Genomic DNA, 13,368 nt, shown 5'->3' on the forward strand with positions numbered 1-13,368 from the left:
AATTCAGGAGTCTTGTGTCCCACTTTAGAACCCTGCAAGTACAATTCTTTTTGCCCTATTTTCTTTCTTTACTCCTACTCTCTGACCCTATTTTTGGTTTATTTGGTTTTTTCCCCTCACTTACTATTACACCCTCTCATTTCAGAAGCCTTGCCTGCCTGGCAAATCCTTGCAAATCTGGAGTTTGACTGCCCTGCCTATTTCATATCCACTTTTGCCTTTGTCACGATACTTTTTTCCCCATCAAGACCCAGTTTTTCTTTTTAAAACTCCAGACTTGCTCCATCTGCCCTTCATTTCCCCTCTCCTGCCTTTACAGGATTTGATGCTTGTGTGGTCAGTCCTATTTTTGCATCTTCCTTTGTCTCAGTGGTACTAACCTTGCCCTCCCTTTACCTTCTTGCAGGATTCAGTCTTTGCAGGCTTTAGTTTTCTCATTTTCCAAGGTGGTACTTTTCCAAGTTTGCTTTCAGATTGGTTCCTCTCCTCCTCTGCTATTCCTGAACTTGGCAGGTGGAACACAGAGTCAGCACAAGAAACATGATTCCCTGACTTAATTTAGACCCATGGAGTCAGGTCTGTCACAGCCTGTTGGAACTTAGTGCTGTCACTCACTAGAGGAAGTTTACAGATCCAGCATTGGCAAACTGAGGCTCTGTCTTTTTACCAAAAACTTGTTTCTTCACTGCGTTTGGGAAGTTTTCCCACAGTGATGGCAAAAAAAGCTTTATTGCTAGGAAGGCTGTGCTCTGCAAAGAGAGCATAAAAGCCCAGAGATTTGTGGTATTCAGTGAAAATGACACCAGATTTCCCTGCCCCTCAGTTATAAGTCTGGATATGGGAGGCTGTTGAATGGAGCCAGCTGGGGCATTGTTCCAAGGTGTCAGGAGCTGCATTCAAAGCCCTTGCATGCCTGAGCACTGGGCCTCCCTTTCCTTTCCATCATGTGTTCCCATTGCTTTCCAAGCCTTATGCAGTCTTATTCGTGCATTTGCAACGTTCTTGCTGCATTTATTTGTGATTCTGCTCCTCCACAGGTCCTGTCCTGTGCTAGTGCCCTGACATCTGCATTGGTCAGCATTGACAGGGCTTGGAGCCAGGCAGGGATCTGCCAGTGTGGATAAAGCCAGACATCCCACACTTTTACAGCATCTTAAGCTCTTTTTCCTACTCTGTGTTCTTAGGGTAGAGAGTAAAGATGAGGTGGAGGTGCAGCTTAGGAGCAGAATGCATCCTCCAAGACTGAGCTCCAAGTTAGCCTTTGAGAAGGCAGGTGCCCAGTGTGGGGCTACTGGGCTCTGATGTGTCCCCTCCCCTGGAAGGACACCAAAGAGAAATGAGAGAAGACAGTAAGAGAACTGATGAGTTTTGCCTGGAGCGCTTTGGGGTGTTGTGGCTTTATATGCATCTTAAAATTGAAACAGTTAATGCCTCATTATACCTTAATTAATTTGTTAACTGCAAAGTCTTCTTTTAGCTTTTTGTGTGGTGTGCTGAATAGATGTTTTCCTCCATTTATGCTCCTTAATTTTCTTTCCTCTAAGGGTTGCTTTGTCATAATACTAAATGTCAGGCCCTGTACTTCTGAAGACAGCAGCTCCACTGCTGACCCTTAGCAGCTGTGATAAATCTTTTTAAAGACAAAAGGATACCTATTCATGATAATTAATTTCAGATGACCCAAGATACCTGAGGTCAAAGACATTTCAGAAGTGTTTTTTCAGGGAGGAAGGAGAATTATGGAGTTCAGTGTATTAGTCATGCAAGAAAGGAGATCAAAAGATTGATTAGGCAATTTTATCTGTCCAAGGTGACATCACCTGTGATGGTGTTTAGTCCTTTTTGCAGTTCAGTTTTTGTGGCTCAAGCAAGGAAATACTCGATGGCTGGTAAAATATTCTACAGTCTAATTGCTTCTGGTATTTTTCAATGCTGAATTAAACTGTAAAATGTAATTTCGCTCAAAGATAGCCAAAGCTTAAAAAGGAACAGCCTTGGTAGAAAAGAGGAATAATCTGGGTGGAAAGGAACTAGCATTTGCATGAGCTGGCCTTGAAAAAGTTAGTCTACTTTTTTTCATCATCCCTTTTTATGAGAAGACCAAGTAAGCCTTTCTAGGCCTAGGATATGTATTAGCTAAGAAGCACAAAACTAACCTTTTCTTCTCTAATAGGTTGTGAGTTATGGTGAGGATGATTACTTTCTAGCATGAAAGCAGTAATATGTACCAGTTTGTGATCTCTCCCAGATACAGCCACAGCAAAAAAATTGTAACTTTTCTGCCCTCCTTTAAACTTCTGCTGCTTTCTTTTCTAAGAACAAGTGGTGGGCAGCATGTCCTTTGTTGGACTTGAAAGCTTGGTATAGTAATATGGACTGTAAGTATTGCTGACTTGGTTGATGCTCTGGGTTTGTGACCTGATTCTTGGGCTTAGTTATCATCCCAGTTGTTGGAGTGTTTGGACCTTCTCAAGCTCTAGAGCTGAACCTGGTAGAGGCACCAAAACAAATCTGTTCCTTTACCTGTTACCTGCCATTGAGAATAGTCACCCTGGTTAGCAGGATATTTTTTAAGGGTCCAGTTGAAGTTACCTGGCTTGAAAAACCATGACGATAACCTTTCAGTCTTACAAGAGAAATAACTTGACAGTGGTAAGCAGAGTCCCAGCTGCCCCTGCTGGTATTGTTATGTAATGAGGCTGAATTGCAAACTGAGGTTGGTGCTGTTACATTATATGTGTTATTATAGTATAGGCTTATGTAAATGTGTTAATAAATACACTGGAGAAAGAAAGACCTACAGAGTTACTGATGCCTTGCTCTGCTATTTGCACTGATCTTCCCTCCTTTGGTCATGTTGTCAGTCGAGTATTTTAGGTGTTCTGTGAATTGAACTATCTTTAGCTTTTCAGATTTGCTGCTCCTTAAACTCATGTCTGTCATGTAGTAGAATCAAAATTTCCAGCATATCTCAGTGATGAGTATTACTTCCCCTTGCCACCCCCTGTTAGTCTGGGGTTTTAAATAGCTATTTAGTTGCTTGTAACTATTTTATTTTTGAGCACCAGTAGTTCAAAATAATTTGCTCTATAATGTTTCTTCCTCTTAGGCTTGTAACTTTTTATTTATTTGTTGTACTTGGTGTTTGAAATCGTAGTTTTGGTACTAGTGTCGTGTTGAGATGCCGCGACTCCTTGGGAGTATTCAGCATAGAGTAGAGTATACTCAGTGAAAACATATCTGTCATAATATAGCTAGTGTTTATGTATGGTGTACTGTAACTCCTGCATGTTAGTGGAAGGAGAATGGGAAAAAAAGTCACATTTTAATAAAAATACTTCTGTAAACAATGTCTATGGTCTTAAATTAGAAACGGGCAAGATTATTTGTTGACATGATTGTGTACTTTATGCAATGACCTTTTTGCTTTCTGATTTGTTTCCCACATTGAGTTCCCATGTGCTGGCCTTACGATGTAGCAGTACTTGACATGTTCCTTTCTTGGTCTTAGTCATGATAAAGTGTAGTTCTTGCTCCTGTGTCGTTTGAGTTTAAACTGGTTACCATGAGTTCCCTGGGAATGTACTTGAACATTAGGAATGGTTCACACTCGCATTTAAGAGCCCAACATGTCCAATATTTTCCCCTTCTCAAAGGAAAGGAGTCTTTGCCATTCTACTGCCACTTTGACCTATGTCTTGAACATCTTATTACATATTAAAATTTGTCATATATAGGTTAAAATAATGAAAAAATAATGAAAACAACTCTTAACTTCATAAAAGTGACATTTGAAGATAGAAGAATCTGATGGAAAATCAATATGTACTGCTTGTTATGTCTTTTCAGGTTGTTTTGGTGTTCCAGAAGTGGCAGATGATGTAAATGGGAACCAGGGCTTTTCTCAGCACTGCTCTGAGCAGCTGTAACTAGTCTGCTGCATTCCCTTAGTGGCTGGTGAAGGTCATTTGTATGGTTTTATGAAATGTGTTACTTGCCTGGTGACAGCCAGTGTGCATTAACTGTGAAACTGAGAGGACCTTTTGTCCTGGTTTTAATGTTGTGACTACAAGGTCTGAATCAGTATCACTGAGAAGGATGTGAAATAGAGCTGGCTTATCTATTACTCTCCAATCTCTTTGGTATTCATTAATTGGAAAAGTTAACTTTAATAATGTAGCTTCAATAATTATTGATTTAAACCACAGGTAAATTGCTACGTAATTGATAAGAGAAAATTTCATGTTTCTAATTACACAACTAGGTAAACATTTAAACTTCTGTAGTGGTTGCCTTTGCATATAATTTCACGTTCAAGAATCAGGAACATAAATAGTCATGATAAAATAATAAATAATAGCCGATGTTTGAGAACAGGAGGTTTTGTCCTTCTGAGAGTTTATGATTACTTTTTTCTCTCTAATTTGGCTAAGTTTGATACAGTTCCCCTTTGACAATAAAGGGGCAATTAAGAATGTTCTACTGTAGCACATATTCAGGAAGGATCACTGCCTTGTAGCTGTGGTGGCTTTAGTAGAGCAAACTGTAAGTGTTGATGGCTGGGCTTTCGACTGTCAGCAGCATTGAATTACCTAAATAAAACTGATCCGGATTTCATTTATATCTTCCTCCATTTCCTGGGAACACTTTCTGGCAAAGAGAAGGAATGATTTCTGCACAGTCATGTTGGCTGGCCTGGATGACCCTTCATTGTGAGTAATTCTAGATGCACACAAGGAAGTGTGAGTCACCCTCTTAAACCTGATCCAGGTGGAGGGACTCAAAAGATGGCCAAAGGGGCATATGAGGGCTGCTGGTGTGAGGAGATCCCTGCGTGTCGTATCTTCTTTCCAAACCATGCTGGTGCCTTGCTGCAAAGTGCAAAATCAATGCCTGAGGTGCCTGGTCTTGTGTACGTGTGGTAACATCTGGTCTCCAGCTCAGAGATCATGAATAAACTGCTGCCTCCTCATGAGGTAAATCAACAGAAAAAGTGGTTTCTGCTGTGGATAACTAGCAGAAGTTCTTTGTCTCTTCCCTCCCTTACTTGTGTTCACACAAAGGCTGGCACCAAAATGTTTGTTGGAATAAATGTAATGTGATGGATTGGATCTGGTTCTGATCCTTGTGTATGTGCCTGGTGGTGCGTAACAAATGTTGTCACCATGCAGAGTTCATGAGCACATAAGCAAGTCCAGCCCACAGCTTACGTACAGTCTCTAGCTTTTACTTTTTTACTTTCCTTTCTCTTGCTCTGCCTCCCTTTTCCTTTCCTTTTCCCTCTTCCTCTTTCCCTTACACCAGCCCTGTTAAGTGAATCAACTCCTTTCCTGCTATCAGTGCTAATTTAAAACACTGGGGAACCAACACTGCCTCTTTCTGTCTGTTAATTATGTTCTTTTGTCTGTTTTATCAAGCCCTTGTCTATTACAGTAACTGTGTGTACAGCTCTGCTGGCAAAGCCTTCTTGAACAGGCTGAGAGAAAGAGATTTCTGCCAAGATTTTTTTTTTTGGTTTGATTTTTTTTCTGCTCTTGTAGCAAACATAAGCAAAGCTGAGAAAAACTACCTTCTGTTAACTGATAAAAAGTGTTCAGTGAGGGGGATGTAAATGCTTTACACCCTGAACCAGCACAGATCTTCTGGTAGGAAGTGTGTCCCTGCCTGTCCTTTATACTAGGTTTGTAGTGTGAACTGGACTCTATTTGGCTTTGAGAAAGGACCCGTTAGCTGCCTGGTATTTGCACAGTGCTTAGCTCAATGTAAGCTGCTCTTTAAGTACTTACCAACACAACCGTGACTAGCCATTTGCCCTTGTGAAGGGCTCGGCATGGTTTGTCACTGTCACTCTTTCTTATAAGAGAAATGCTTGAATTTCTCGATCCATTATGCTCAGTGATGGACTGCTTCTCCTTACAGGATGCTGGCAGGGGCCAGTATTTAGAAAGTGAGTAAAATGTCCGTTCTGAAAAAGAGAAATTTAGATTGCCTTAGCATACTGTATGCCAGACGAGACTCTACAGAGAGAAATACATGTGCTTTTTGCATACTGCAGATTGTGTATTTATTTGTGTGTGTATTTGTGGGTACAGACTTTATTTTTCAGAAGGCCAGATTGTTTTCTGGGCGTTGGAGTGAGCAGTATGGATTTGGGTAGGCATAGTGAAGCTGCAGAGCCCTGTGCCTTACCTTTTGTCCTCCCCCAGAGCCCAGGCCCTTGCAGCAGCACACCAGCCTGCCCCAGCACGTAGCTGGTCTTAGGGCTGCCTGCTTCACCCTGCATGGAGCAGGTGCCCTTGTGGGAGTCAGACTGCTCTGGCCCTGACCAGGGTTCAAGTGTGCTCCTGGCCCCTGGACTAGCAGGCCACGTATTGCAGCTCCCAGATTGCCCCTGCCCTGCCACAGCCGCTGCCCCGGTCGGCTCGGTGGTGGGCACTGCTGCTGAGGTGATGGGGCTCTGCATGGGTTTTATCACAAAGAGAGGGTGATGGCAGCAGCCAGGGCTGGCTCAGGGCTGGCTTGTGCCTGGAACAGGAGGGCGTGCATGGCTGCTTTGTCTGCATTGCCCCAGAGCTTTTTCTTGTAATATCTTGAGAAGTAAAGGTACGGGACTATCCCTTGGGACTGCCATTTAAAGAAATGATTTTCCTGCACCCTTTTATGCACGATGAACTGCATGGGTCATATGGCTGTTAGAAGCTGGGATCTGTAGCTGTTCTGCTTGCATAAAGAAAGTAGAAGACTTCCTGAAGCATTGTGAATTATTATGAAACTGCATCCCAAGAAAGCAGTCCAGTATCCAGCTGCACTGGAGGACAGAGCAGTGATGTTTCTGACTGCAGACCATATGGTTCACATAGCAGGCACTGCATGGAAATGTGCCTTCGGGTATGAGGAAAATGCATGAGTGGGAGGAGGCAGTGTGAGCAGAGCAGGAGGCAGTGCCTGTGCAGTCTCTGCTCCATTGGGACATCAGCTGACTGTCAGGGCTGGCTTTGTGCCCTGATGGGACAGCTGAGGCTGCCTGGGTGGCAGCTGCCACCAGGTGTGTGCATGTGATTCAGGTGGGCGTGGGAAGCTGGAGAAGCAGGTTTCCAGCTTTCCTGGTGGGTGTGCTTCTGTGGAGGTGGTGATGGGCTTGGTGGGTGAGTGCTGCAACCCTTTCTTAGCAAACTTGAGTCAGCTTGCATGTGGGAACATCTATCCTGTGAGCTGACTTCTTTCCCTCATAGAGCATTTACCAGACTTCACTAAATACAGAGGCTTTTGAGGATAGTGGATACTTTTAAAAACCAGGATTGAGTAGCTTAGATTGCAAAAACAATTTCATACTCTTGTTGACTCTTTGAACTGACAGCAAAACATGGTGTTCTGATGGCCAGCAAAATGAAAAAGTCTTTCATCTGAGAAAGCAGATCTAAATTATTTCCACCATCACAGCAAGGTGCATTGCACAGGGCTGGAACATACCATGACCTGTTGAAATGAATGACTGAAAGGAGGAAGTCATTCAGTTTGTTTTCATGCATGTGAAGTGAGGGAATGGAAGCAAAGAAAGGAGGCTATATCCTCTCAATACCTTTGTTGCACTGCATTAAATGAAGTATCTTTCTGCTTTTTCAGTAGTTCCAAATCCTTTTAAACTTGTGGACCTGAGGCAACAAATTAATTGAGGATATATGGCTATAACATTTGCAGTTTTGATGTTATATGTGTGTGCTCCATTCTAATCAAATACAATTATAATTAATTGTATAATTATAAAGGCTTTCCTTCTGTAGGGTCTTTGATGGTGTCTCCCACAACATCATTTGTCATTAAATTGGAGAGAGAGGGATTTGATGGATGGACTGTTAAATAAATGAGGAATTGCCTAGACAGCTGCATCCAAAGATTTGCAGTCAACTGCTCAATGTCCAAATGGAGATCAGAAACAAGTGCTGTCCCTCGGGGGTCCATAGTGTGATCTGTAGGGTTCAGTATCAGCAATGACATGCAGTGGGTTTGAGCGTGCCCTCAGCAAGTTTATGGGTGACCACACTGAGCCAGTGCAGTTGATCTGCAAGTAGGGATGGACGTCACCCAGACGTCCTTCAGGCTGGAGAAGTGGGCCTGTATGAATCCTGTGAAGTTTGGCAAGGCCAGGTACATGGTCCTGCCTGGAGCAGCATCACAGCATTCCCCATTATCTGTACAGACTGGGAGATAACTAGATTCGGAGCAGCCCTGCAGAGAAGGACTTGAGGGTACGGGTGGATGAAAAACGGGGCATGAGACAGCAATGTGTGCTTCAGCTCAGAAAGCCAAAGCATATCCTCAGCTTCATAAAAAGAAGTGTGGCTAGCAGGTCAGTGCAAGTGATTCTCCCCCTCTGCTCTGGAGAGGCCCACACTTCAGTGACTAAGAAGTTTGTTCGTTTGTGGATTTTTTAGATTTTTGCTTTCACAAAAAGCGTTTGAATATTACTGCATCCAGAGACCTCTGTTAGCTCCTACTGCTTGCTTTTCTGGTCATATGAACAATTTCCTTGTGTCCTTAGCAACCTGTTTTTAGTGTCTTCAGTGTGGTGATGCAAACGAAATGTAAATTAATTTTTACTGGGTTGATTACACTGTGGCTGATCTCCTCTTGTATTGTACCATAAACTGTAGAAGAGGCTTCTTTGCATTTCCGTTTCTGTTCCCTGTTCTGTAGCTCATAAAATCACAGAACGGTTAAGGTTGAAAGGGACCACTGGAAATCATCTAGTCCAGCCTCCCTGCTCAAGCAGGGAGCCCTAGAGCCTATTACTCAAGATTGCATCCAGATGTTTTTTTGAACATCTCCAGTGAGGGAAATTCCACAACCACTCTGGGTAGTCTGTTCTGTTCAGGTCACCTGCACAGGGAAGGTATTCCTCATCTTCAGGTGAAACTTCTGTTAGTTTCTGCCTGTTGCCTCTTGTCCTGTTACTCCACTGAGAAGAGCTTGGCTCCATCCTCTTGGGACATTCCCTTCAGATACCTACAGACATTGATCATGTCTCAGTTGTCTCGATTCAAGGCTGAACAGGCCCAGCACTCTGAGACTTTCTTTGTAAGAGGTGCTCCAGTCCCTTGATCAACTTTATTACCCTTTTCTGGAGCTGCTCCAGAAGCTCCACATCTCTGTGGTACTGAGGGGCCCAGAACTGGACACAGTACTCGTGAGTCTCACACAACACACACCTAGAGAGATGGGGCCTCACTAGGGATGAGTAGAGAGACAGGATCACCTCCCTTGACCTCCTGGCAGTGTTCTTCCCAATGCCCCCAGGATACCATTGGCCTCTTTAGCCACATGGGCACACTGCTGGCTTGTGGATAGCTTGTTGTCCACCAGGTCCTTGTTCACAGATGCTTCCCAGCAGATCAGCCCAAGCCTGTGCCATTGCATGAGATTATTCCTCCCCAGCTTCAGGACCCTGCACTTGCCTTTGGTGAATTTCACACAGTCCCCCTCTGCCTATCTCTCCAACCTGTCAAGGTCCCCCTGACTGGCTCCACAGTTCTCTGGGGTATTAGCCACTCCTCCCAGCTTCATGTCACCTATGAACTTGCTGAGGAGGCATCTGTCCCTCTGTCCAAGTCATTGAGGAAGAAGTTAAACAATACTGGGCCCAGTATTGAACCTTAGGGGACACCACAAGGGACAGGGCTCCAACTCAAGCCTGTGCCAATGATAGTGACCCTCTGGGATTTGCCATTCAGCCAGTTCTCAATCCACCTCACCTTTCACTTGTCCAGTTCACACACCAGAGTTTGTCTATGTGGATATGGTGGGAGAATGTGTCAAAAGATTTGCTGGAGTCCAGGTAGGTAGCAGGCATTGGTCTCCCCTCATCTCTCAAGCCAGTAGTCCCAGTGTAGGCTCCAGCATGCTTTAAAAGGTTGGTTAAGTTGCTATGCATCTGAATCATCTGTGAAAAGTAGATGCTCTGAGAGGAAGATCCTACTTACCACTTTTTAGCTTGTTGAAATTCTTATGTTTAGTTATGTTTTTGTACAGGAAACTAAAATATTTCTTTGCAGCTGTTCAACTCTGACTTTTTGTGTATGTTGGTAGTTTTAGAAGTATCAAATCTAACTAAATGGGACACCTAAGAAAAACCCGTGTGAATTTTTGGGAAAATCAGACATTTGCCAAAAAACAGGGTTCATTTAGCTGTTCAGTTCTCTTTTCCTGATTTGTTAGCCAGTATTTGGCAATTACCATCGGCTGTAGGGCAGGAGGAGATAAGTGAAGACAGGTGAGATCTATGCCAGCTAATTCATGTCCTGTAAGGTGGGTCTTTGAAAGCCTTCTTTCTGAAGAGCAATGCTAAAAAGTCAAGGTGATAGGAAAAAGCAATTTTGGAGCTTTTTGTGGTACTTAGAAAATATTTTTCTTCTCCTCAAATTGGCACTTGAAAGAAGGGACACTGAAAGCAGTAGTTTAATTGATTTTTTGGCAGACAACAGGTGAATATTACAAAGCAAATACACTTAGTTGCTGGCTGTGTCTTCTCCCTCTGCCCTGTAAGACTGTCCCACAGTAACTTTCTTATGGTTCAAGAAGAGAAAAGACAAAAACAAAGTGTGGAAAAGGTTAACATGATTCCACTCTCATCTGCTACAATTCTTGTACAGAGTCCCTCCACTCCAAAAGAAAGCAAAAATTAGAAATTCATGATTTGAAGTAGCTCTAGGTTTCATATTATGCTTCTTTTCCATGGTAGAGAAAGTGATTAATTTGTTTCAATAAAGATTATACCTTTTGATGTACTGGTCTTTGTAGAACAGTGGCACGTTCTTACACAGGGCTCAGTTCCAAGTCATTTTTTGTCCTTTTTTTAAATCTGAGAGAACCTGTCCCAATAGCTTCTTTCTGAAAAGCTTCAGTTTCTTCTTCTTTTAGGTGCAGCTAAGCCAAAGAATTCCTTCTCAAATGACTCCTCAAACTTGCCAAGTTGTCTTTCTTTGCCCTCTCTGCATGTTAGTACATCCACTCTAATCTGAGCCAGGACGCACTGATTTGGTTCCTTAGTACAAGGCTCTGATGCACAGAACTGCAGTGATAGGGAGGAGGGAAAAAAACTAAAAGGGAAGGGTTCTTTCTTAATCACTGTAGCAGTCCTCCAACTTTCATTTACTACTTTTAGTGCCAAGTAAGAATAAATTAAAAGATATAAAGGAAAAAGTATCTATTATCATGGAAGTTCTTCTAAAACACTGTTTTCTTAATTGCTCCTTTTGTTTCTTCTGCAGAGTGGGAAGGCCCCAGTGAAAGACATGTTCACAGATCTCAAAGATGGAAGGAAGCTTTTGGACCTCTTGGAGGGTCTGACAGGGAAACCTCTGGTAAGAGAAACATCTGAGTCTTATTTCCATGTATTAAAAAAACCCAAACCAATGAATAAACAAAATACAAACTGAGGCATGTGATTTTTTTTTAAATTTGAATTTATTTAAAACCCTATTTTGCTTGTAGTGAGTACTTGTTCTCTACAGTTCCAGTGAAATTCCCATGAACTTCAGTCATGAGATACAGGGTCAGGCTGAAACTTAACTGTGTAACCCTGTCTTGAGGGTTTACATACTGTCTAGCAAAGCATGTAAAACCAGTGGTGTTGTTCACATAGTGTATGTTTTTAACAGAGATCTTTTAAAGGTCTTTTTCTAGTTTATCAGGTAGACCTGTGTTCAGCTGGATCCCTGTGTGCTTCTAGTAAGTTCGTGAAAGATCCCTTAAAGAAAAAAAAGTAAAAAGACAACAGCTAGGAGGTAAAAATCTGCATCTCCACTGAAAAATTGTTGTCTACAGACAGGAAAAAGCTGAAAACTCCTTGAAATGTGTATGGGAAAGTGTGGCTGAAAACTCTTCCCTTGCTAACATTGATGGCTCTACAGAAAGGTGCATGAAATATGGTGAAACCTGTGCCATTACTTGGAATTATATTCTTGATTTCACTGTTTATAATAAGTCTCAAATTTGTTTATGAACCATATAAGGAGCCATCAGTCATATAAAATTTCATGTTGCAAGGTTACTTGGTTTTTTAAGCAGATGTGTTTCACTAGTACTTTTAATAATTTGTGGTGTGACTTGAAGTATGCTGAAAACAACAGGAGTAAGTTGATTACTGTGTTCCAAGTTCAGCTCTGCGCTCTTGCAGTATGATCACTTTCTGCCACAGGAATTAAATTATGGTGATTAAAAGCAAATGTAATGGCAGGTATTGTCAAGAGTAGAAGGTTTGGTTTATTTGGTGGTTTGTTTTTTCTGGTTGTGGAGTTGTTTTGTTTTGTTCTTTTTATTATTTGCCCTGATATTAAATGGAAGGGAAAGTCAGGAAGTGTAACTTCTTCCCAGTATGCAAAGATTTAGCAGGCTTTTGGTGCCAGAAAAACAAATTGCTGCTTGTTCTCTCTTGGGAGCCAGAAAATTTCAAGTACTCTGGCAAATGTTCAAAAGCCTCAGATTTTCCCCAGGAACTCTCCCTTTGCTTTTGCATTGCCAGTTTATAACTCTGTAGATGCTGGGAATAAAAATTTTGGACTTACTGAAGATGAGCTGAAACACATTTTGAATCCAAGGCCTGTCCTGTGCCTTGAATTGGGAAATATTGTTCTGACCAGTTTTAATTTTGAAATTGTTGTGGATGATCTTGTTTGGGTTTTCTTACTACTACTAAAAGAATGAAAAGTTAAAATCTGGAGAATTTTTCTCTAGTCTTGTTTGGTATGTCCGTTAATTCTGATCTTGAACAGATTGTAATTTTTTTATTTTCAGCCTAAAGAACGAGGTTCCACACGAGTACATGCCTTAAATAACGTCAACCGAGTACTGCAAGTCTTGCATCAGAACAATGTGAGCATGTTTTTCCACAACTTTTTGAGAGATTCTTTAGTTTATTGTTGTATGTAAATGAGTCCAGAATAGAGAGAATAAAGAATTTTTTTGTACCTAAAATAAGACCTCATTGAGATGGGCAAACTGTTCATAATTTCTTATATGATGTAGTATTTCAGTGTCCAGCAGTTTTGTGAGATCTTAAAATGCAAACTTAATAATGGTATTAAACTACCAGTCACAAAACTGTAGTTTGTTGAGATGTGTGTGGCTTCCAAGAAAAAGGTGCCTTGAAGCTTTGCTATTGCATAGCTGATGAACACAGCAGGACAAAAAAAAATAGATTCTAGTAATGCTGCATAACTTGTGTAGAAATCTGTAAGGGGATGGCAGGTTTTCATGACTGTCCTGCTCTCTGTTTCCAGCAGGGTCTTTTCATTGACTTCTGTCATCTGTGTCAAATGGTAAAGTGTTTCTAATTTGCAGCTTTGGTAACTGATCAAAAGAACGAGCAAGCAA

The 13,368-nt window shown here is 41.9% G+C and overlaps 1 protein-coding gene across 4 annotated transcripts in view; it reads left to right on the top strand.

The window, feature by feature from the left end:
- The window catches only part of UTRN (utrophin), a 343,691-nt gene that overhangs the window by 62,897 nt on the left and 267,426 nt on the right, over positions 1-13,368 (top strand). For all 4 annotated transcript variants that reach the window (XM_063390324.1, XM_063390322.1, XM_063390325.1 and 1 more), the window contains 2 exons: positions 11,265-11,357; positions 12,790-12,867. In XM_063390324.1, coding sequence (XP_063246394.1) covers positions 11,265-11,357; positions 12,790-12,867 — 171 coding nt within the window. The remainder of the gene's footprint in view (positions 1-11,264; positions 11,358-12,789; positions 12,868-13,368) is intronic.

This window comes from Prinia subflava, chromosome 2 (assembly GCF_021018805.1).
Source record: "Prinia subflava isolate CZ2003 ecotype Zambia chromosome 2, Cam_Psub_1.2, whole genome shotgun sequence".
Classification (NCBI taxonomy): Eukaryota; Metazoa; Chordata; class Aves; order Passeriformes; family Cisticolidae; genus Prinia; species Prinia subflava.